The sequence below is a fragment of the Akebia trifoliata genome, chromosome 5 (assembly GCF_017979445.1).
Source record: "Akebia trifoliata isolate Shusen 1 chromosome 5, ASM1797944v1, whole genome shotgun sequence".
NCBI classification, from domain to species: Eukaryota; Viridiplantae; Streptophyta; class Magnoliopsida; order Ranunculales; family Lardizabalaceae; genus Akebia; species Akebia trifoliata.
Genome location: NC_141379.1, coordinates 35,455,432 through 35,478,653, shown reverse-complemented (window position 1 = coordinate 35,478,653; position 23,222 = coordinate 35,455,432). Strand labels below are relative to the sequence as shown.

The 23,222-nt window shown below is 33.6% G+C and overlaps 2 protein-coding genes across 2 annotated transcripts; both read left to right on the top strand.

The window, feature by feature from the left end:
• Positions 1-3,198: 3,198 nt before the first annotated feature.
• On the top strand, positions 3,199-5,833 carry LOC147402616 (uncharacterized). Its single transcript, XM_086444332.1, has 4 exons — positions 3,199-3,538; positions 3,798-4,378; positions 5,075-5,590; positions 5,673-5,833. Exons 1-4 carry the CDS (start codon positions 3,307-3,309, stop codon positions 5,808-5,810), a joined length of 1,467 nt encoding a protein of 488 aa, XP_086300458.1. The 5' UTR covers positions 3,199-3,306; the 3' UTR covers positions 5,811-5,833.
• Positions 5,834-16,482: 10,649 nt separating this feature from the next.
• LOC147402615 (uncharacterized) lies at positions 16,483-20,559 on the top strand. The gene is made up of 4 exons (XM_086444331.1): positions 16,483-16,777; positions 18,973-19,556; positions 19,702-20,217; positions 20,321-20,559. The coding sequence occupies exons 1-4, from the start codon at positions 16,519-16,521 to the stop codon at positions 20,465-20,467; spliced, it is 1,506 nt and encodes a 501-aa protein (XP_086300457.1). The 5' UTR covers positions 16,483-16,518; the 3' UTR covers positions 20,468-20,559.
• Positions 20,560-23,222: the final 2,663 nt, after the last annotated feature.

The window sequence follows — 23,222 nt, the reverse complement described above, 5'->3', positions numbered from 1 at the left end:
CAAGTAATTTTGATGAGTTTGTTAAAACCTTGCATTCTTTAGCAGAGATGGCAAATGGTATGAGTTCAGGTTTTAGTTCTTGCCGGTTTTGGGCTGACCCAATTAGGGCCCAAGTTGGTTTCCCTACAACTTGTGTCAGCTTAGTAATACCCAACTTATCCTGATCCAGACTAGTTTGGGTTGGATTTGTTGGGTGCAAATTAGTTTTATTAAAAAAATAAATCAAGTATAGAATTAAATGAGAAGTTAAGTTGAATCAAAAATAAATATTATGAGAGAAAATTATATATATAATTAAAAGAATTTATCAGTTTGTGAAAGCAAATAAAGATCAAGGTCTTGCGTTAAACGCGATGTACTTAAGACATATTTCGCCCCTGTTCTGGTGGTTACAATTCGTAGACGTCTATCTACCAAGATATAATGATCTATAATCGAGAGGGTAGCACTCCAATCTCTATTTATGACGAATCCAGAAATATTCGATGCTCTTTTTTTAATATATCTCACAAATAATAAATGATGAGAACAATTTAAACATAATTGAATATATGATTTTAAACTCAAGAATCTCACAATATTCTTTTAAATTTTTTTTAAAAAACGAATTAAATAATCTCCTTGGATTAACTCATATAAATAAATAATGAGGAGTTCCTATTGTTTCAAAAAAATATGAAGAAAAGATATTAAAAATTGGTGCCCACACATTGGTTAGAAAAAAACGTCTCAAACAAGAAGACGTTGTAAGGGTTAAAAAAAATTATAACTTTTTAGGGGGTGATCCCATGATAAGAATGTAACTTATTAAGTTATTTCCATCCAATAAAATAAAACTTGATTTTCTAATTTAAAAATTCAATAGGATCTTACAAAATTCATGTTTGGTTTAGATTGATTCATTATAGCTTGAGTGTTTGACATAATGCATTATTTTACAAATACTCTATTAATTATTATCTTAGTCAATTCAATAGAAAGCTAACTTAAAAACCTCTACTCATAGTTTTAAATCTCATCCAAGATCGAGACGATTTGTCCGATTCGTCTTGGTATTTTCCACCAACGAGATGAATAGACAAATCAATGTATTGGACGAGATTTAAAACCCACATTTATTTTTCTCATTATTGAACCAGATGTCAAATGCATTAGAAAACTCATCTGAGACATCAAAAGGAGTTTTAAAACCATGCCTCCACTCCTTCCATGGTTTTAAAACTCGTTTTGATGTCTTGTCTTGTCTATGAATGAGACCGAGTCGTTTCGGATGAGTTTTTTTAATCTGTTTAAGTCACCTCATTCAATAATAAGGAAAAATGAATTGTAGTTTTAAATATGGTCTGATGACGTTCGACTTGTCTCTCTGTGTCATTCATGGATGATACCGAGGCTCGGAAAGAGTCGTCCCAGACACTTACAACCATGATTCCTTCACACTTGGAATCTCTATAGCTATTACATTTTATAGACCAAGCTTAGGGTCTAGGTGACTAGGATGTTAAGATAATTTTAGGGAACCAATGATTGGCATCCAAACCTTAAGTCAGACTTAAAAATTATAACAAGAAGGACCACTGTACAAATTCTTGGCGTACAAAGAGCAAAACGACACCTAAGAAAGGGTGAGTATCTTTGAAGCCCCCTTTTTTTTTTTTTTTTCTCTTTTGGTGTGTGTGTGTGTACGCCCAAAGTAAGAGATTTCCCAACTACGTAACTTACCCTTTTAGCCATCTATCTTCATTATTTTTCTCTGGTGATTCCTTTTATTTAAATTTTGTATTTTTGTGAAGAAAATATCTATGCAGGAAATTGTAAAATAATTTTTCATTTTCTTTTTCTTAAATGATGATTGCCTACATTTGATTATACATGAAATATCAGGTTTTAATGAAAATATTGATTGGAGTTAGCCATGGGCTAACAAAGCGACTTGACATCATACTTTTTTGTTCCGTTGGAAATTCATTTTCCTAGGGCTCTGCTTGGATTGAGAGAAATGGAGAGAAGAGAAGAGAAAATAAATGAATTTCTCTCCATTTCTCCTGTTGGAATTATTAAGTGGAGAGAGATGAGAAAAGAATCGGAGAGAAAAAAAGGTGGATTTTCTTTCTCTTCAAAAATGGAGAGAAGAGGAGAGAAACCCTTATAAAATATTTTATAATGCCAACTTTGCCCCTAAATCTCTTTTAATATATGTTAAAATTTCAATGTTGCTCCAAGTTCTCTCCAGTCAATCCAAATATAATGGAGAGAAATTGAATTTTTCTTCTCTTTATTTCTTTCAATTCAAACACAACCTAAGAGTAGTATAAGAAAATATATACACGTCAAGGTGGAAAAATCAACTCTCACTGAAGATAAATAAATATTTTTCATCATAAAAAGAGAAAGAAAGTAGTTTTCATAATAACTACCAACTTTGCAAAAGATGTTCAAAAATTATTTTTGTTTTCTTTAAAACTCTATTAAATATATAGAAATAGTAATTATGTCATATATTCCAATTATGCATAAGAACTGGTTTTCTTGACATCATTAACTTTTGTTTCTTCTCATAGTGAGTCTAGACTACCTAACATTAATTGTGGTCTCTTCTAATTGACCTTCTAAGAAAAATTTAAATACTAATTATACTTTATAAAAAAAGAAATAATTTTACTTTCATTTATACTTTAGATCCTCTTCTTTTTTGGGATCTTTCCTTCCACATTTCTTATAAACATTTTGTAATTTAATCTTATATTGTGACACCTCAATTCACTTTTGATCGAGATTACTTTCATGCCTGCGATCATGACTCTCAAGAGGATATGATTTAGGATAAATACATCGAACATACTGAAATTTTCAATTTATGACGCAGTAACCGTTGGTAACCGACTCTAATGGGCCAAGAAATTACCAACCTAATTGACAGGAAGACTAACTTTTGGTTCAAGTCATGATTAAATAATCTAACCAAGATGCTTTTTGATAAAATTCAAATTTAGAAGTTTTTTCAAACAGAAATAAGTTGTCTAAAATACCCATTTAGAATATTTACTTACCACACCCCAAATATAGAAAGAAAAATACTAGCATCAAATGTGTTTGAGACTTTCCATCAAACAAACGGTTGAGATGGAAGTTTTTCTAATCTCTAGGAATCCTCATTTATGTTTTTCTCATTTCAGCCCTGCTGGGAAAGGCCAAGTGGCCAACAGAACCTGCAAAGCTGCAACCCATCTTCTGAGACTTTCAGAAACATGTTACATATATTTCACAAAAAACCCCTCCTTCCCATTTTCCCTCAACCAGACCTCCATGAAAACAACGATGGAGAATCATTTTTCTTTGTTATTTTTCACTATAATTTCACTTTTTCTCAGCCTTTCATCTGCTTCAAAACAACAGTATATGTCAATGGTAGGAGACCCAGGAATGAGAAGAGATGAATTGAGAGTAGCTTTTGAGGCTTGGAACTTCTGCAATGAAGTTGGCGAAGAAGCTCCTGATATGGGAAGTCCCAGAGCTGCTGATTGTTTTGATTTCTCAAGTAAGAACAATCATTCAAGCAAAGAAAAAAATAAGTTTTTTTTATTTTTTTTTCAATGTATATATCTTTTACAAATACTGCATTTATTGTCTTATAAATGATCACATAACCCTCTCTTATGAATCCTGTTTTTGTTTGATAAATGCTTCAATTACCAAATAGAACTGTGGGTTTTTTCCTATATAATAATATAATGCTAGCATATGAGTTTCTGCTTAAAAAATCAATCACCAACATCATGCTTTTTATATTGAAATAGGTTCTTCATTGAAGCACAAAGTGTCTGAAGCTGATAACAAACTTGGGGTAGGAAAACCATTCCCAGGTTTGAGTCCAAAAGCTCAAAATAACACTGATCTTTATGCGGTAGAGAAAGAATTGTATTTGGGTTCTCTATGTGAAGTTGTAGACTCGTCAAATCCATGGCAGTTTTGGATGGTAATGCTGAAAAATGGCAATTTTGATACAAACTCTAGTTTGTGTCCTGAGAATGGAAAAAGAGTGGGACCATTTAATTCAGGTGGGTTTCCTTGCTTTGGAGATGGGTGTATGAACCAACCCATCTTGTCTCATCAACGAACATATTTCTCAGGGATTGATAAAATGAAAGGGGGTTTTAATGGAACTTATGATTTGGGTTCTGATTTAAGTGGTGGGATTGATGGGATCTCCTTTTTTGAGGTGGTTTGGGAGAAGAGAGTTGGAATTGGAAGTTGGGTTTTCAATCATAAGCTGAAGACAACAAAGAAGTATCCATGGCTGATGTTGTATCTCAGAGCTGATGCAACCAAAGGGTTCTCTGGTGGGTACCATTATGACACAAGAGGAATGATGAAAATTGTAAGTGAAAAAATTTCCCCCTTACACTCTGTGTTTGTTTATCTCAGGAGAATACTTGGAAAACCCATTTTATTTCTCCTTGACCACATAGTACGAGATCCTTTAAGAGAATGATGAATGAAACCCACACAATCTCTTATGAATAGCTTAAGAAACTTCTATTGATAACTTACATTGAGCAAGTTTTCTTTCCAATAGGAAGAACAAATTGTTTTTAAAGTTCTTTGGAAGTTTTACTCCTTAAGTATTTTTTTTCTTTTTCTTTTTGTTACATTTTTTCTTGAAGAAATTTTTTGTTGGTCCTTCAAGATCAATATTGATTCTAACTACAGTCAAAAGACCTGAACCGATCTAGATCTATCTTGTACCTACCATTATAATGATTTTTGGAGCTGGTATTGATTCTGCTCCCTCCAAATAACGCAGAACCCTCCAATATATTACATGAAGGGTTCCTAAGAACTGCAAAATTGGGTCACATGTTAGTTTTCCGATCAAAACCAAATATAAAAGATAAAAATGGTTACTTCAAATGAACTATTCTGGTTCGAGGATTTTGTACTGGCTTCATAAGTGGCAACAATTTGAACCAACCCAATTTTTTTTTTTTTTTTTCTAATTCTCAATTCCCTGTCACATCCGAGGACTCTCATAGAAGAAAACTAGAAAAGATTAACGAACTCCCTTCTTTTACAGCTTCCAGAATCACCCAATTTCAAAGTCAGGGTGACATTGGATGTGAAGCAAGGAGGCGGCCCCAAGAGCCAGTTTTACCTAATAGACATCGGCAGCTGTTGGAAAAACAACGGTGCTCCATGTGATGGAGATGTCCTCACCGATGTAACTAGATACAGTGAAATGATCATTAATCCTGAAACAGACGCTTGGTGCAGCCCCACAGGTCTGATCAACTGCCCACCATTCCATATCACTCCCAACAATACTAAAATCTACAGGAATGACACAGCCAACTTCCCATACTCAGCGTATCACTACTACTGCGCTCCTGGGAACGCCCAACACTTAGAGAAGCCTGTTAGTATCTGTGATCCTTACAGCAATCCTCAGGCACAAGAGCTGGTTCAACTATTGCCCCACCCCATATGGACCGAATATGGTTATCCGACCAAACAAGGAGATGGGTGGGTCGGGGATCCGAGAACTTGGGAACTCAATGTTGGTGGTGTTTCTAGTAGACTCTATTTCTACCAGGTAATTACTAATTGCTACTCAGTAACTCCAACCAAACTGAAAATAACTTGTTAACGTGATATTTTCTCCTTTGCCTTGGCAGGATCCTGGTACCCCTCCTGCTAAAAGAATATGGACTTCCATTGACATGGGAACAGAAGTATTTGTTAGTGACAAAGATGAGGTGGCTGAGTGGACTCTCAGTGATTTTGATGTTCTTCTTACCAACTCAGCTCCATAATTCAAGCAGGATAATTATAGTTATTGGGTTCTCTTAGGCCCTGGTTTAAGCAAGATAACTCTATTTTTTCATGATTTATATATATATATATATATATTATATATATATATATATATATATATATATATTTTTTTTTACAGAATTCTGGTTTACATAAGGATGCTTGGAAAATGGTTATGAGTTAAAGAAGCTAATGTCCAAAGGGGAGTGCTTCGCCATTTTTTAAGCTTCTCGTAAACATATACCAAATGCTAGTGTTATAAAAGCAAATTATACTGTTCCCTGGAAAGAATTGTTGTATCAATTCAAGCATTGCAGCTGTTGGGCTTTAAAATTGAACTCTTGTAAAGTTCTCTTCTTCTATTTTTTTCCTTCTAGTAAGAAAAGTTTGGAGAACTACATACATGTTTCTTGAAATTTAATAGAAGGGGACCTTATGTTAGTTTGAAGCAGCTTTAGAAGTCCTTCCATGTAGTTGATAGACAAAAGACAGAGTCCATAACGTTTGCAAGTTCCAATGAGTTGGGGTGGTCAAATGATAATGAGCTTCAATTTAGTTCAGTACTACATACCAAAGGATTTGTGAGAATGACTTACATGTTCAGAAACTGTCTTTCTGTATAGGTCAACCACAAGCTGCATAAGTAGTATTGTGTGGGGTGACATTAAAACATGAACACTGTGTTCTCTTCTCTTAAACAAATGCTTAAGATGATCCAACCGATGAGATTTTAGGAGCAGAGACACCATGGTAAAGATGCTCAATAAGCAAGAACATGCTCTTGAAGATCTTTAACAAATTTATAAAATTTATATAGCACTTCGGCACCATTAAAGTCTTTGGGGGGAAAAAATGGTGAAAAACATCAAATTAATTGTAGGCTATGCAGATCCCATGAAGAAGACATTAATCACCTTCTAAGTGGCTGCCTTCTTGTGATACGGTTCATGGGCTGAAGAGGTCGAATGGGCTGCTAACAACTTCAAGGGCGAGTCGAAAATCCAAAGAGTGAAGCAAGTGGCTTTTTTGTGCTTCTATCTACCATCTTTGGAAGGAAAGATGTAATCGAATCTGTCAGAATAAGTTCAATAGTCCGGAGGTGGTCCTTCACAAAATCGTTAAGGATATTTGGATCAATTTCAAGGGCCTTGTAGATGACATTGAAGACTCCGATTATAATCGATCATTCATTCATGCTTGGGGGCTTCAGGCTAGTTATAAGTTGAGACTCTATTGCTCTAGGCTGAAACCAAATTTTGGAGTGTGGGTCGTTAACTCTGACGGATCTTTCTCCCAGAGTAGTCCTTTGGAGCTATCATCAGAAACCATGAGGGAGAGGTGTTGGTGGCTTCAGCAGAGGATGTGAAGCTCCTATTTCTGTCATTTTCCATGAATTGCAGGGTATCCAACATGGGATCAGATTGGCTAGCTCTAAAGGGTGCTCCACAATCCATATTCAATCTGATTCCAAGATGGCTATCAATGTCCTGAAGGATAAATGGATCCCTCCTTGGAGTGTTCTTCACGTGATCCTGTCCATTAGGAGCTTGCTTCACAGATTCCAAAAAGTCTCGCTTACTCATGTCTTCAGAAAGGCCAATAGGGCAGCTGACCTTCTTGCCTTCTATCAGGTTATTCTAGGCTGTATTGAAATTGATTGTGGCTCGCTCTTGAGCAACCTTGTTTATGTTATCTCTCAGGATTCTAGAGGTGTTCCTATCCTAAGGTTGTAGTTGGTCTGGGTCTGCCGGTCTGGATCTGCCTTAATCCTATTGACCTTTAAAAAAAAGAAAAAAAGCTAAAGACCATGGGCTGCTTTTAAGGGCCCAATCATATTGGCACCCATGAAATATTGAAAACTTAAGCTTTACCATGATTAAAGCACCCCCACCTATGTTTACACGAAAGGATGCATGTTGACAGCGTGGCATGTCGACATGCCTCCATGAGATATTTTGGCCTATGTTGACATGTTCAATGTCAACATATTTAAAAAAAACCAACGTATGGGCTACTCAAATTTATTGAGGTGCTCAAATCATATAAATAAGTGAAAAGGCGCCCTTACTAAGAATGTGGTGCCTTTATCAGTGGATTAAATATAGACAATAAATATTACAATTGGGGAACAAGAATGAAATCATAAATGGATTTCTGTATTTATTTTGGATTATTAAACTAAACACTTTGATTTACACATAGTAATAAAGGCACCCTTACGAGGATGACACTATAAGATAAGAATCGGATTTCATCACTGATATCTTGTCTTTCTAAAAAATTAAATTCACAGTCACAAAGTTTAATTAAAATTGGTTAGACTCGACTTTAAGCCCTACCGAGCTCATTAAATAAAACTAATCTAAGTTGTACCAATTGCACTTCTTGGTCGAAAACAGTACCTAAGTAAGATCTTGCCCCGTTGTACCTCGTGTACTAGGGGAATAAACGACGTCTATTCTAGATGAGAGATGACTTAAGAGTGCCTTTGCTCAGTACGCCACCTCTCAACTAGGGATTAAATTGGTTATTTTCAATTTTAGATAATTGGATTGGAGGCTAGATTATCACTTTGAAATAGTTAGGAGCTATTTAGTCGTAAGAACCCAATAATCACATCTAAATTTCTCCTTGTTCTTTTTTTTTCCAAGTCCATAATGTATGTTAAAATAGATAGAACCACAAGCAGATTCACATCTTTATTGAGTTTAAGAGAAAATCATAGATCCCGTGCGTCCTATGTGATAATTACAATCATTCTCTCGAGTGTTGTCCGAGTCTACTCATGCTTCGTGTTACGCAAGCTACTATACATTATTTTCAAAATTCTCATTGGATCCCAACACTTAGTTCGTTCAACCAACCATACCACATAAATAATTGGTTTTCCTCGGGTACCATACTGCGTCAGAACGAGTTTACTCATGGTACTTACTTTGGTAACTATTAGGATTTTTATATGCACGACACTTCGATGATGAATCCAACCATAATTCCCCTACAATCATATGATTGTTAATATTTCCCCGAATGTAAAGTTGTAAAGTCAGAGTCAATATTCAATTATTCATTTTTGTCCTCTCCTCCAACTTCATCACTTCATCATTAGATTCTTTGATGATTGAGTTGTTAAACCAACAACAACAGTTCATCCAACAACAACAGCTCCATCAACAACAACAGGACATAGGTCAAGCCTTAATCAGCATAATAACTCAATTGAGTCACCTAGCGCTATCTTTAAAAGAAGAAAAATTTTGATAAATTCAAAAATTAGGATATCTCAATCCTAGGAAATCCACCACTCTTTCAAAATATCCTTAACGATCAATTCCACTTTTTTGAGGAATTCGATGATTGTTTATCCATGAATGATAATCTTTTATCGATTGAAGTCTAACTAGGTTAGTTCACTATGTACTTAGAAAAAAAAGGTAATGATCAATTTTTAAATGAGATGGCCTTTGAGAGTCAAATTGTGCTTCAAATTCCCAATGATTGTGCAAGTATGGCTAAGAAAATTAGTTTACCATCAAAAGAGAATGTTGTTTAAGAGGAATCAAAGATCAACTCTAAATTGTTAGTCACACAAAGTCCGACCATTACTGATCCAACCTCGTATCCCATCCAGCCTATCTTTTTACAAGATTGTAAAGATCCTGTTTGTCTTACAACTTCTATTCTCTTAGAGAACACGATAGTTGAGAATTATTTCGAAAAAGTGATGTCTCTAAGAACTAAGGATAAACGAGGGATGTTGATTATTTAAAAAAATCATTTTCATGTCCTAACGATGATCAAAATCTATCTACCTATCATTGAGGGTGGGAAGTCGATCGCTATGTTTGTCAAATCAGATGCTAGGAAAATACCTAGAATTCAAATTTTTTGATAGATCTGACTGAAGACGTCAAACTTAGTGTTACTTGGGAGGCAACCCATATGTTTTATTTTAATAAGTAGTGTAATTAGAAATTAAAACTTTCTATAAAAAAAAAACCTCCAACCCTAAATCCTTTCTCATTCTCTTTCTCTTCAAGTCAACTCTTAACCAAACTAATCAATCAGCGCCACTAGGACTACAGACTGATCAACAATTGTTGATTGAGTAGTAGAGACAGATGTTGACCTATATTGAGGAGAAGAAGATACATGCCATTGAAAGTTCAGATTTAGGTTAGGATGTGTTTAATTCTTAGATTAGGTTGTTTTTCAATTCTTAGGTAGGATTTCATTTATGCAAAACTGTTTCGGAAATTATAATTATTATAACTTTCAATCTTTTCAGATCAATTGTAACATGATTTTGCATATTAATGCCCAATCCATTTCAGGTGTAATCTAACATTTTTTTCTCTTTTCTTACTGTTTGCATATTGAAGACAATATTTCATTTAAGTTTGGGGGTATTAGGTTAGCTCACAATTGCATTACATTTCATTCTAGTTTAATATCATGTTTTAAAAAAAATAAAAAATAATAAAAAAATTATACAAAACGTTCGAAATATTTTCTTCAAAATCTTTGTATGTACTTTTTACATATGAATTTCAAATTTCAGGTTCATGTCCTAACTTTTGATCATAAGTTCTTTTTGGTTATTCCTCATTAAGAAAATTATGAAAAAATTACTTTGAAAATTTCACTTTTAATTGAGTACTTAGAAAAATAAGATTTCATGGAATAAAAATTGACCATCTTTTCTGTCTAGAGTGTTAGGAGAAATCTAGTCTAGTAATCTATGACTTATTTGTCCTTTGGTTGGCTGGTTAAAAGAAAATAAAACTATGGATAACACGACTTGGATAACAATTATAAGATTAGACTGAGTATCTTGGAAATGACTACTTACTTTTTGAAAAAGAACACAAAAAAAAAATGGTGAAGTATGATAAAGTTGAAAAATGTGAGAAAGATGTCAAAGTTGGCTAGAACTACAAAAAAAAATTCAATGAGACCAAATAGTGCAATAAAGTAAAAGTCGTCAATGGTAAATACATGAGTACATTGAAATATCACAAATAAAGCCCCTTGAGGTATTAAAATGAACATCCACACCTATTACAATCCCAAACAGGAGGCTCAATTTCGAGTTAAAATTTAGGTAGATCCAACCATCTTAGCAGTTAAGAAGGAAAATTTGTTCCAAAAAATTTATTTTTGCACACACTCAAGATATTTCTGAAAGTGAGGCATAAAATTTTTTTTGTTCAAACGTAAATGACCTTTGACTGATTTGTAAACTTTCATTATATTCGCCTTACACACTTCGATTTTGAGTTTGATATTTCTCTAAAGTATTAAAATTTTGTGGGTATATTATCTGTAAATCCTCACAAGTCAAACTCGTTCACTAGGGGTAACATAGGGGTTTAAGGGCTTACTGCATATGTTAAATACAATAGGGGACCTCAAGAAAGAGGTGTTGTTTTGAAATTTAATTTTTGCTCGGGACTAGTAAAATTGAGGTTTAGGGCGTCAATTTGTTCAAGTAGCAGATGAAAATGGACAAATAATAAAAGAAAACTTTGGTGAGTAACATTCGTTCCACAAGGACAATAGTCGATTCAGATCTTCTTTCGAATTAAAACCAAAATAGATTTAAAAATAAATTAAAAACAGAATAGAGAAATAGTAGCTAAGAAGTATAATGAAATTGAAATCAAAGCAATATAAGAGTAGAGAGACCAAATGAACTTTAGTAAGCTATTTTGAAAATCTAAACAATTTTAATTCGATCTCAATCCACGCAATAAACTATTATTCGTTGATCGGAACATAATTCAATTAATTCTTGTAGATGAATCTAAATTATAGGTGAATATTGAATCAAAATGGTATTATTGGATTTCTATCTCAAATTGTCACTGAGCATGATTAAGCTTGATCTCATTTAAGAATAAATCATCAAAATGAGAACAATCAATACAAATCAGATAATTCAGACTTAATAGTTTTCACTCAAGTACGATTAAAATAGGTATAATATAATTGCTTAAACAAGATCAAGATAAACTCGTTCCGACATCATTGACCTCTCTATGGAGAATCTAGCCGATCATTGTGAGGAACAAATTGTAGCAATAGTAAAACAAAGAAAATATGGTGGAGAAGAGGATGAGACAATCTGTATTGCAATTTGATCCCCAAACTTGAAAGTATGATCAACTCCAATGGTGTTATAAGAAGAAAAGAGAAGAGAGGGTTCTTTTAGCTATCACTCTAAAAGAACTCTCTATCTCTCATGAAATAGAAAATACAAAGTAAAATTAGGAAGAACAAGAGGGACCATTTTCTTTGGGACAACCCTTTAATTTATAAATTTTCTATTCGGATTTTTGGATAATCTTTTTACGATATTTGATTCTAGAAAGGTCCACCGTTACAACGACCAAAGAATTTGGAACCTTCAATACAAATCTTGAGGAATAATTCATTGAGATTATCATTAAGCACCACAAAGTCATCGTCGTGCGATGACGTAGTGGATTTTATCTTCGAACTTTGGTCGGATGCTCCATCTTGACTTGAGTATTATAACAAAAATTATTGCAAAAATTATTTGTCTCCAAATTTGTCATTTTTACCTGTAAATAGTAAGAAATTTTGTTAGCTATTTAAAATTGGCATATTTATACAATTTGTATTTATTTAAGGAGAAATAGCAATTACTTATTGATAAATCTTGTGTAATTACGATCCCAAAAATAAATTTATGGGACATTATCAATAAATGTAACTACAAAGGGAAATTACCATAACACCATTTTTTTAGAAAATGACTAGACTAGCTCTCCATGTTGAACCATCCATTTTCCTCGAGCATCTTAGACCTTTATCTCAAGGAAAAGTATCTATGATTTTCTACACCCTTGATCCTCAACAATGTTATTTAAAGCCGATTTAGCCTTTCCTTTATAAATACATCTCAAGCAGTCAACTTACCCTATTGAGAATTTATTAAAAATAATTGAACAAGCATAGTTTCCTCTTTAACCAGAATCCGCTCTTCTAGATTGATAATAAATAATCTTAAATTCCGTATTAAATTACTAATATTTGAGTTTTCTTATCAAAACCAGCCATGTTCAACCTTATTGCGTATGTTATACCTTATCTTCAATCTATCGTATCTTATATTTTAAGATTGTCTCTTTCACAAGGAACGCTCAATTGGTCAAATCCACATGCCTAGCCCTAGTGTTTTATTTATGGCTTACTTGTCTAAATCTCCATCCTTGGAATAAGAATCATTTACAGCCATACTGTGAACGATCTCCCACCTCCCTAACGTGGCCTTGCCTTCCGTCGATCCCTCAATATCGCTAGAGTGAAAAGCTGAATCTCAAGGTTAGAGAATTGGATAAAAACTTTTAACTTAAGGGGATTGAAGATATCCGACTTTAGGAAGAAAATGCCTGTTACCTATGTTGCTTTGTGTTAAGATATATCGAGATGCATCTAATTATATTATTTAAGATGAGATTATACAGTTAATTAATGTAATTACTTTCTTTATTTACTAGAAATTCAGCAGATATCCAATTGATCCGGGCTAAATTCTATCATATATATAGTATTAGAATTTAAAGACATAACATGCTCCAAACTTACGATCACGCTGGACAATCTCTTAAACCTCAATTATCCATGATTCTGTATTTCTCATTTATAGTTGTTGTGACCATCCAACAAACAGCGCACTTTTGAGTTTATTCAATTGTCCCATCTTTTATTTGTATAAAAATGCAACATTTTTATCATTGAAAAAAAAAAAATCTCGAAGAGTAATAATTTTTCTGATGCCACCCTCTAACCTACCCCCCTATCATAGAATCATATATCATTTGTCTCAGGACACGTAAAATAATAAATCTTTTTTTTGTGTATCCTGAGACAAATGATCTACTGTTTCGTGATGGGGCTGTAGCGGTCGTCAGATTATCACAACTCTTTTCCCAAAATAATATATAAAAAAATATCGGTAAACTTGTTTTTAAGGAGTTTAGTAACTTGTTGTGTTGGCGGGATTGAACCCTAGTGTCTAGTATTGTCACCTTAAGATTTTACCAATTAACCTAACTAGCATCTGCTAAACATTAAATTTATTGTTTTGAGAAGAATATTTAGGATCACGATATTAGCACACCATTATATTATGATTATATCCCATAAATAAATAGATACTAGAGTCAAAAAAATCTCCATTTATAAGGTGTGGATTTAAAATAAAATAATTGAATAGACTAAGCTCATATCATAATGATATCACAGCTCAATATTTATTATATTTTAGGAATATAAAATCGAAAATCCTACTCAGCCCCGTCAAACAAACAGAAGATGGTGTGGTACAGGAAACAAGTACTAATCTTTAGGAATCTTATCTAAACCGCATGTTTGAAAGAGTGTCTCCAACTTTGTTTGGGGTTAGAAAAATCTATATAAAACAAGGTTAGAAAAATCTAAATAAAAGTCTATCAGATAGTTTCAAGGCTCTTGTTAACGTGTGCCCTAAAATGCTCTTAAATATTTTTTATATTCCAAAATGCCGTCAGATTCTTATCCCAAAGTGTATTCGTTGCACTATAACTTGTGCCCTAAGCACAAGTTAACAAAACCTATTTTTAATAAAACTTAAATATCGGTAGAGTCCGTTAATTGTTGGATTGGTGTCTTGACTAATAAGTACAATCAAAATACTTAATGGATTAGTGTCCATGTGTAGAAACTTTTTTTAAATTCAGATGATTTAAATTTTCTCTCTAAATCAATCGATATCTTCAACCTACTATCCTATTCAACCTTAAAATTGATCTCATTCGACCTTTATAATTTGTGAATGAGACAGGCCTTTTGAAAAATTCGAGATGGTGCATTTTTTCATTTGCATAAAAGGATTATTATTTTCCCCAAGAGGTTTAAGGAAATGAATTAAAGATAAGGTTAAATATGTTGAAGAGTTTCAAGATGATGAGGTTGAAGTTTATGATTTAAAGAAGTTGAACAAATTTCAACCCGGGTGGTTGGCTCAATGGCAATTTCAAACCAATAATTGGTGAAAGTCCATAGGTTGGGTAGATGCAATTTCTAATGCTATATCGAGATCATTACCTTTGATCTTGATTTTGATTGCCTTGAGTGGTGGGGGTGCCTGCATCACAATCTCTTTGATGATCTAGTCAAAAAATAAATATAATAATGAGTATATATTCCCCTTTTCATCTAGAGTCAGGACCTACCTTTTGTGTGCTGCTCCTTTCCTATTTATAGAGATCCCTCTATGATCCATGTCGAGTTTCCTTTAATATTATACCTTCAAATCATTTCTATTAGTTAGAATGTTTTATATACTTTTTAGGTCCAAATTCATAGAACTGTATTTAATAACGTCCTTCTCAAATTCAAGTGAATCACTAGATTTTTGCTTTGTTGATTCTGCGTATTTCGAGTTTGATTTTAGATCCATTTCTTTACTTCCGTGTTCCATCCTTGGAATTGTTCCTTCGATATATCTCGGGCTTATCAGGTCATTTCTTAGACTTGTCAGGTGATTTTCCGAATTCATTGGGTCTCCATTAGACTCATCAGATGATCCCTCGAACTCGTTAGGTCATCCCTCAGAATTGGACCCAAGCATATCTTTTAATATCTTTGGGATTTGTGTCCATGCCAATGTCGTGATCTTGAGTTATTACTATAATGATTATCCATAGGTTATGAGTTCGATGCCTAGTATGAATAATAATTCCTTGGGATCACACGCGAAGGCATACACTCACTTATTTAATGTGTGCGTGATGTGCGGGCATTGCACGTGCCCTGAAGATGGGATCCACACACCTTGGCCTAGGTCTCACTATTCAAACGTAAACTCAAATACCATGTCATAAAAAATAAAGTTGAACACGTTTACTCCCAAAAACTATCATAGACTTCATCGTACAAGATGGGAACATATAAAAAATCATAGATTTTTAATAACACAAAAACTTTTAATAGATTTTTTTTTGAAGAAAAATCCAGTGTTTGGAAATATAGTTTGTGTGTTATTAGTTGATTTGTCAACCGCGGATAAGTTCTCTTCAATGGATTAGACTAAAAGAGAGATAACACGCCAAGCAAGCTGGCGAGAGAGTTATAGTCGTGATAATCTAACTGCCCCACGTGACATACTTAATCCATCACTTGACATGATAAGGTTGAAAACGGTAGATCTGCACTCCTCTAGATATTCGGTTTCCTCGAGATATACATTTTTATGGGTGAAGTGTAAATCCCGAGGAGCGCAGATATACGGTTTCCCACCTTGTCACGTCAAGATAGTGGATTGAGTTTGGCAGATGGGTAGTCAGATTATCACGACTCTTCTTAGCATACGGAGAAGAAAAGTAAAATGCTGACGTAACATTTGAAATTGACATATATATTTTTTTTCCAGATATTATTGACGTGGATACGTCTACAGAACCATAAATGATTTCATCGAGATACGGTTGAGAAACATCTATGGTTATGTGGTCATCAATATCCCAAATGACGTAAAGTTGAATGTTACTCTAGCACGACTTTACGATAAAACACGCCACTGAAATCTTCTCTCTCTCTCTCTCGAGTAACGTGTTATTAATGGTTCCTCTATATATATATTTGACAATACAATGCAGTCCTCCATCTCCCAAGAAGCAGAGTGACATAAAAACAATAATGGAGAATCAATTTCCTTTCCTATTTTTCAGTATACTTTCACTCTTTCTGAGCCTTTCCTCTGCTTCAAAAGAAGAATACATCTCAGCTTTAGGAGACCCAGGAATGAAAAGAGATGGATTGAGAGTAGCTTTTGAGGCTTGGAACTCCTGTAATGAAGTTGGAGAAGAAGCTCCTCATATGGGGAGTCCCAGAGCTGCTGATTGTTTTGATTTATCAAAACAGCTCAACCATTCGAGAAAAGGAAAAATAAATAATGGTATTATATATTTATTTATTTATTTTTGGGATGCATACGTTAAAGTGCAATAAATACACTTTGTAAATTGGAAATCTGAGGGTATTTTAATAAAAAAATGATCTTTTTAAAGGCATTTTTGGTATAGAATTCAATTTCCAAACTGTATTTAACTTGTGCCCTCCTCCTTACAAAAGACACGTGGTATTTAATATTTATTTCACACTCTTATATTTTCGTCAAAAAGTACATCTTCAGGAATGTCATGTCAAAACCAATGGAGTGGGTTCCTTCAAAATTTTCATAGTTGTTTCTTTAATAAGACCTTTTTTTTTCAAAGGAAATAAATGCACGTTTTTTCTTTGTTTACTTCTTATAAGAAATAAATGCTCCAACCACCATGTGGTAAGGTGATAAATCAATAGTACGACACCATGTGTATTGAAAAGTTATTAAAAATAAAACACTCAAATTGCCCACAAATTTCTCTCAATGTCCAATCATTTTTTCTCATTCGATACATATGGCATCATGCCATTGATTAATCAACTTAGCACATAACTTTCAAAATAACAAATCTCGATTTATATATGTGTTTTTATTTTTTTGCATTTGAGTCAATATTTTAAAAATCGGACAAGATCAACGGTCCAACCAATTTTGAAAGTCAATTCAGTTCATCAAAAATCAAAATTGGTTTCGGAACCGTCGATTTTTATGATTGTGTTTCAACCGTGAAAACCAAGTATATAAGAATTAAAGAGTCTTGATAATATGAGTCATCAGGTGGCATACACACATCGACTCCCTAACATGGACAAATTCGAGAATCGTAGATCTATGCTTCTCGGGATACACTTTTTTATGAGGAAGTGCAATCATGTATTCTGAAGTGCATAGATCTATGATTCTCGAACTTGTCCACGTTAGGGAGTTGATTGAGTATGCCACATGGCGAGTCATATTCTCACGAGTCAATTTTTAATAGGAAGTGATTTAGTTTTCACACGTGTCATCATCCAATCTTTGAGAAACCTTTTTAAATAAGGTATAAAAAAGTATGCAACTCTTTTAACATATTAAAAATCTTCCCAAAATGAAGGATGAGCTTCTAAGACAAGCAACTCTTTTTATAACATGGTTTTAAAACTCGGTTTCATGTCTCGTCTCGTCCAGGTTAGATACTGAGTCTTCTCGGACAAGTTTTCCAATACTTTTGAGACATCTCGTTCAAAAAAAAAAATAATAATAACGTGAGTTATTAGATCTTAGTAAAAAAAAAAGTGAGTTGTGAGTTGATCTCGTTCAGTTTCGATACCAAGTTAACTTGGGTTATACGTCTCGATCTCGGACGAGTATTAAAACTATGTTCTATAGTTACCTTCATAATTAAAGCGCTTATTAAAAGTGTCATGAAATCCTTAAATTTCTATTCTTATCATTTATTAAATATTAAAAATTAAAATTTCAATTTTTTAAAATAATTTAATTATTTAATCTTTTATTTATTATATTTTAATATTTGAAATTATATTTCACTATAATATGTATATACACCCTTGTCCTTTTCACTAAAAGACAAAATAATTAGGAATATTATTGAAAAAAAAAAATATTGGAGAACACTAACATCCCCATGAGGTCTTGGACATTATTATTCTTCTGTATATATACACATTAGACAACAATTCTAACAACATCTATGACAACGATTTTTTATAAATCACTTTTGATGGGTTAGAAATTTTGAAATAAGCAAAAAAATTTTTGATGATGATCTCTATGGTGAGATCATCCTCATAAAAAATCAGCCCATTCCAAAACTTCTAAGCCCAATTTACAAGTTGAAGGATCATAGACCCTCGCTTTTTTTAAACCACTTTTGATGGTGTTAGAATCTTCGGAATGAACTGATTTTTTATGAGGATGATCTCCATGGTAAGAAGATCATCCTCACCAAACATCAGTCCATTTCGAAACTTCTAAGTCATATAATCAAAAAACCGTTGTGATAGTTGTCACATGTTGTTGTCATCTATATATATATATATATTATATATATATTATTTTTTAATAATTAAAAATGGATCCGGCCAAATTGAAACATGGTTGGACCGGTCCGAGCATTTAAGCAAGATTTCAGTCCCCGTCCAACTTTTAAAACATTGATTTGAGTTTAATTCTTTCTTATTTTGTTTTGTGTTGTGTTGAAAAAGGTTATGTTTTGGAGCACAAAGTGTCTAAAGAAGTTGACAAACTTGGGGTAGGAAGATCACCTCGAGGTTCGAGTCGTCAAACTAACAAAGAAATAGACCTCTTGGCAGCATATAAAGAGTTATATTTGGGTTCTCTATGTCAAGTTGAAGACACTCCAACGCCATGGCAGTTTTGGATGGTAATGCTGAAAAATGGTAATTATGATACACATCTTGGTGAGTGTAATAAGAGAAAAAGAGTGAGACCATTTAGGCCAGGAAGTACTTATCCTTGCTTTGGAGATGGATGCATGAGCCAACCCATCTTGTATCATCAACAAACATACTTGTCGGGGATTGATAAAATGAAAGGGTGGTTTAATGGAACTTATGATTCGGGTTCTGATATGGTAAGTGGTGGGATTGATAATATCTCCTTTTTTGAGGTGATTTGGGAGAAGAGAATTGAAGTTGGGGGTTGGGTCTTCAAACATAAGCTGAAGCCATCAGAGAAGTATCCATACCTGATGCTGTATCTCAGAGCTGATGCTACCAAAGGGTTCTCTGGTGGGTATCATTATGAGACAAGAGGAATGATGAAAATTGTAAGTCAAAATTATCATTGTTTTTATTTTTATTTTTTGAATCATCATGAATAAATGAAAACAAACATGAAGTAGTTGTTGATCCACAGTGTTATTATAAAAAATAATAACTAGAAATGATTAACAAAACACACTTCTTTTACAGCTTCCAGAATCACCCAATTTCAAAGTCAAAGTGACATTGGATGTGAAGAAAGGGGGAGGCATCTATGACCAGTTTTATCTTATAGACATTGGCAGCTGTTGGAAGAATGATGGTACACCATGCAATGGAAATGTCTTCACCGATGTAACTAGATACAGCGAAATGATCATCAATCCTTCAGTAGGAAATTTATGCAGCCCCACAAGTCTGGAAAGATGCCCACCATTCCATATCACTCCTAACAATACAAAGATCCATAGGAACGACACGGCCAACTTTCCATATGAAGCATACCACCTTTACTGTGCTCCTGGTAATGCTATACACGCAGAGCAACCGGTTAGTTACTGTGATGGTTTTACCAATCCTCAGCCACAAGAGCTTGTTCAAATATTGCCCCACCCGATATGGGCCGAATATGGATATCCGACCAAAAAGGGAGATGGGTGGGTAGGTGATCCGAGAACTTGGGAGCTCGACGTTGGTGGCCTTTCTAGTAGACTCTATTTCTACCAGGTTAGTAGTATTAAACACAACTTAGCAGCTGAATTATTAAAAGAAAAATAACTCATTAATGTGATATTTTCTTCTTTAATATTAATATTTGCCTTTGTTGTAGGATCCTGGTACCCCTCCTGCTAGAAGAATATGGACTTCAATTGACATAGGATCAGAGACATATCTTTGTGATACAGATCAGTTCGTCGAATGGACTGTCAGTGACTTCGATGTTCTTCTTACCCAGCCAAATCATAATTCAATGTAATTGGCTTCTCTCTGACGATGGCCATCATGGAGAATAAGATGCATCATATATATTTGTTTTTTTTTTTTTTTATCACTGTATACATATATATATATATAGGGTCAGGTTCAAGGCCCGTCTGAGAAACCGTCTAAGAAAACTTTCGACGGTAAATAAAATTTTAAAATATGGGTTAGAATTTTGGATTGAGCTGATTTTTTGTGAGGATGATCTCTATGATGGGAAGATCATCCAAAAAAAAAATCAGCTCAATCTGAAACTTCTAACCCCGTTAAAAGTGATTTAGAATGTGGACCGTCGATTTTTTACCACTTTTTATCACTAATTTGTAAATCACTTTTGATGGATTTACAAGTTTCTGATTGAGCTGATTTTTTGTGAGGATGATCTTCTCATCATAGTGACCATCCTTGCAAAAAATCAGCTCAATCCAAAACCTCTAACCCTTATTTTGAAAAACGAAAGTTTTCTTAGACGGTTTCTCAGATGGCCCTTGAACCGCCCCCATATATATATATATATATATATATATATATATATATATATTTGTAAGAAATGATCACAGAGCTCACATGATTGATATAAGTGCTACACGTGGTGGAGAGAAAAGGAAAAAAATGTAACTTTTATCTCTCTCCTAAACTGTCGACGTGGTATGTCTCTGTATAAGCATAAGATGCTTTTCATGAAGATACGAGTGAGAAGCATCTATGATTCCGTGCACATTAATGTCCCCAACGATGTCAATTTCAATGTTGAGTGTAGCACGACTCTTAAATTTATTGTTTGGAATATATTGAGATGAATAGAATTATATTATTTGAGATGAGATTACCTGGCTAATGTAACTATCTTTATTTACTAGAAATTCAGCAGATATCTTATTGAACAGGGCTAATTAAAATCTATCATATATATAGTATTAGAGACATAACCTGCTCTGAACGTAAGGTCACGATGACCAATCTCTTAAACCTCAATTATCTATGATTCTTCATTTCTCATTTACAGTCATTGAGACCATCCAACAAACAGTGCACTTTCCAGTTTATTCCATTGTCCCATCATTCATTTCTACTAAAAATACAACATTTTTTATCATTGAAAAAAAAAAATTCCCAAATAGTAATGATTTTCTGACACCCCCTCTAACATACGCCCATTACAAAATCATAGATCATTTATCTTGGGATAGATAGAATCGTAAATCTTTTTCTAGTGTACCTTTAGGCAAATGATATACGGTTCTGTGATGAGGGCGTTAGATTGGCACGACTCTTTTCTCAAAACAATAAGAAAAAAAAAAAATTATTGACAAACCTATTTTTAATGAGTTTAATAGCTCGATGTGTTGACAAGATTTCAACCCCAATCTATGATATCATCATCGAAAGACTTTACCAACTAAGATAGTTGGCATACACAAACATTAAATTTATTATTTTGAGAAAAATATTTACGGGTCATAATATTAGCACACCATTATATTAGAGTGTTTATAATCTGATTTAGGCACATGAAAACTAAATCAACTTACTTAACGTGACAGGCACGAGAATCGTAGATGTGTTCTCCTCGGGATATAGAATTATGATTCATGATGAAAATGTGTAATTTTGTATCCTAAGAAGAGCAGATCTATATACGATTTCCAAACCTATCACATCAGGTAAGTCGATTGAGTATGCCACATGCCTAAGTCAGATTATCATGACTCCTTATATTATGAATATATCGCATAAATGAATAGATGCTAAAGTCACAAAATCTCCATTTATAGGGTGGGTGTGAATTTAAAAGAAAAACATTGAATAGAATATGCTCATAATATCGTAATGGTCTCACAGCCCAATATTTAGTGTACTTTCAGAATATAAAATGGAAAATCCTACTCAGTCTCTATCAAACAAATTGCTTAGTTAGAAGATAGTGTTGATATAGGAAACAAGTACTGATCTTTAGGAATCTTTTGTTTTTTAATCTTATCTCGACCGCATGTTTGAAAGAGTGTCTCCAAGATATTAAACTTGTCACCTATTAGTAAGACTACGAAAACTGTAGTGGAATGTTTGGCAGATGAGTCACCTCAAGAAGCATTTCTAGGATTAGGCGACTCTCATAATTTGCTGGAACCATACTTCAGGATACCAAGTAATTCGATTGATTTTGATAGGATACAATCTAATAACAGCATCAGAGAGGTTGAGGGTGAACCTACTCTATCTTTTGATGAGTAGAGCAATATAAATAACATGTCCCAAGATGTTTCAGAAAATTCTCAACATTTGGACTTAAAGAATGATCGGGGTAGACCTCGAAAAAATACAATCCTGAAATTAGGAGAACTCGTTCTGTGAAAACAGTTGTTGAACATGTCAAGGTTTTTCTTAGGGAAACACTAGAGAAAGATGGTCAGCCTTATGGGAACACACAAGATCCTGCTCGAGGAAATTTCGGCACTTTACTTTTTTCAAAAAAAATAAATAAAGGCCCAAAGTTTTTTTTTTTAAATGGCGATTTAAAGGCCGATTTTGATTGCTTTTGATAAATTCTACAAAATTATTATTTTTTTAACAAGATTATTATTATTTTTTTTTTAATTTCCCCTTTAAAATAGTACTGCCTAATCTTTTCAAAAAGAATTCTCCAGCAACTAATCATGTTCATCAACTTATCATAGAAATTTATTAACTACAAATTCGTATTCAATGATCCCAGCAACAGCTGCCATCTAAAGATTGTACTCGCAAAAGCT